This window comes from Nipponia nippon, unplaced genomic scaffold (assembly GCF_047370975.1).
Source record: "Nipponia nippon isolate SJK-2023a ecotype South Korea unplaced genomic scaffold, ASM4737097v1 scaffold_32, whole genome shotgun sequence".
Lineage (NCBI taxonomy): Eukaryota > Metazoa > Chordata > Aves > Pelecaniformes > Threskiornithidae > Nipponia > Nipponia nippon.
In genome coordinates this window covers 6,331,514-6,333,857 of record NW_028262350.1, presented here as the reverse complement: position 1 = coordinate 6,333,857, position 2,344 = coordinate 6,331,514, and the positions used below count along the sequence as shown (strand labels likewise).

General features: G+C 56.0%; 1 protein-coding gene across 1 annotated transcript; it reads left to right on the top strand.

The window, feature by feature from the left end:
• LOC148054307 (feather keratin Cos1-2-like) lies at nucleotides 1-306 on the top strand. Its single transcript, XM_087770338.1, has one exon. The coding sequence runs from the start codon at nucleotides 1-3 to the stop codon at nucleotides 304-306; it is 306 nt and encodes a 101-aa protein (XP_087626464.1).
• The last annotated feature ends 2,038 nt before the right edge of the window (nucleotides 307-2,344 follow it).

Genomic DNA, 2,344 nt, shown 5'->3' with positions numbered 1-2,344 from the left:
ATGTCCTGCTACAACCCGTGCCTGCCCTGCCAGCCCTGCGGCCCCACCCCGCTGGCCAACAGCTGCAATGAGCCCTGTGTCAGGCAGTGCCAGGACTCCACCGTCGTCATCCAGCCCTCCCCCGTGGTGGTGACCCTGCCCGGACCCATCCTCAGCTCCTTCCCGCAGAACACTGCCGTGGGATCCTCCACCTCCGCTGCCGTTGGCAGCATCCTCAGCTCTCAGGGAGTGCCCATCTCCTCTGGCGGCTTTGGCCTCTCGGGCTTCGGCAGCCGCTACTGCGGCAGCCGGTGCCTCCCCTGCTAAAGCTGCTGCCTGCACTGAGGCCTCCACTCGGATCGACCTCATTTCCCTCTTTCCACTCATTAAAGTTCTGCTGCATCCCAGCCTGCGCTTCTCTCTCATCCTTTCCCCTGCAGATCCTCTCCCATGATGCCCACGCCGAGACATGTTCCTCAGGGCTGGTTCTGGGAGGGGGTGTTGGGCATGATTTTGCACGGATTGTCAACACAGGCTTGCAGTCAGCATGCTTAGTTGCGCATCGGGTGATCCTCCAGTTTCTAAAATTGTCTGCCTTTCTGCGTCGCAATGGAATTACCCGACATAGTTCAGTGACTACTTTGTCATCCACTTTGTTGTGCACACCTCTTCTTTTTCCTTGGAAAGCTCAACACTGTGATGCGAGTAGTCAGCGGGGAATGTGGTATTGACAAGACATAGGCACTAGCTTCCCAGGAGAGGCCAGGACAACCCATCCTCACCATAGCATTCTCAAAGGAACAGAGGAACACAGTGCAGTGGGCTGCCTTGACAGCAGACCATAGTAGAATACAATCAGAGAATGGTTGTGCTTGGAAGAGACCTTGAAAGATCATCTAGTCCAACCCCCCTGCCATGGGCAGGGATAGCTGGCACTACATCACGTCACTCAAAGTTCCCTCGAACCTCACTTTCAACACTGCCCGTGATGGGGCAGCCCATCGTTCTCGGGGCAACCTTTTCCAGGGTCTCACCACCCTCATCGTAATACATTTCTTCCTTACGTCCAAGCTTCATCTACCCAGTTTCAGTTTAAAACCGTTGCTCTTCTCCGGTCCCTACAGGCCTTGATAAAATGTCTCTCTCCAACTTCCTGATAAGTCCCCTTTATATACTGAAAGGCTGCAATAAGGTCTCAGAGCAGGGCTGCTCTCAGCCGTTTATCCTCCAGTCTGTGCTGATACGGAGGATTGTCCCAACGCAGGTGCAGGACCGTGGACTTGGCCTTGTCCAAGTTCCTGAATTTCACATCGGACCATTCCTCAAGCCTGTCAAGATCCCTCTGGACAGCGTCCCTTCCCTCAGGCGTACCAGTTGCGCCCCTCACCCTGGTGTCATGCACAAACTTGATGAGGGCGCACTCAATCGCACTATCCATGTCATTGATGAAGGCAGGAAACAGTATTGGTCCCAGGACGGACCCCTGAAGGGCACCAGTTGCACTGGTTTCCACTTGGACCTTGAGACGTTGACTGTAACTCTTGGGATGCAGCCACAGTGCCCTTGAGGCACTGTCACTTGCAGGTGAGGAAGGCTTCCATGACTCCCGCAGAGCCCCTGCCCATGAGGCCCAGCTTTGCTGAGCCTCTGCCCCAACGTGGCAGAGGCACTGTTTGCATCGGTACACATGCTGTGGAAGTGGCGTGGGCCCACTGCTGACCTCGGTTGAGGAGCCTGGGCTGTGGAAGGCTCTGGGAGGGCAGCAGCCCCAAAAGCTCCTGGGACGAGGAAGAGAGTGGAGAGGAGGGGCCGCAATTCCTCTTGCCCTGGCTGCCACTGGGCTGGGGGGAGGAGGCTCAAGCAGAAAATGGCCCCAGAGGACAACAGGAGAGGGAACGAGGGAACCAGGCTGTACTGGCTCTGGCTGGGATGGAGGTGATTTTCTTCAGCGCAGCCCATATGGTGCTGTGCTTCAAATGTGGGCAGAAACAGGGCAGACAACACACCAAAGCTTTAGCTAGTGCTGCGCAGTGCTTGCTCACCGTCAAGGCCGTCTCTCTTTCTCACTCTGCACGCCCCTGCAGGGGTGGAGCAAGCACCTGGGAGGGGACACAACCAGGACGGCTGACCTGAATTGACCACAAGGCTATTCCATGCCACATAACATCACGCTCAGCAATAAAATGTTGCGCAGTCTTTGCAAAGGAGCAGCTCTGGGGAGAATGCATGGGCGTGAGTCTGCTGCTGCTAGGTGGTGGGTGATTGCCTTTGCACCACTTGGTTTTCTCCCTTCTTTCCCCTTCCCCTCTTAGACTGGCCTGAGCTCAACCCAAGGGTATTTCGCTTTCTTGCTCTTCCAATTCTC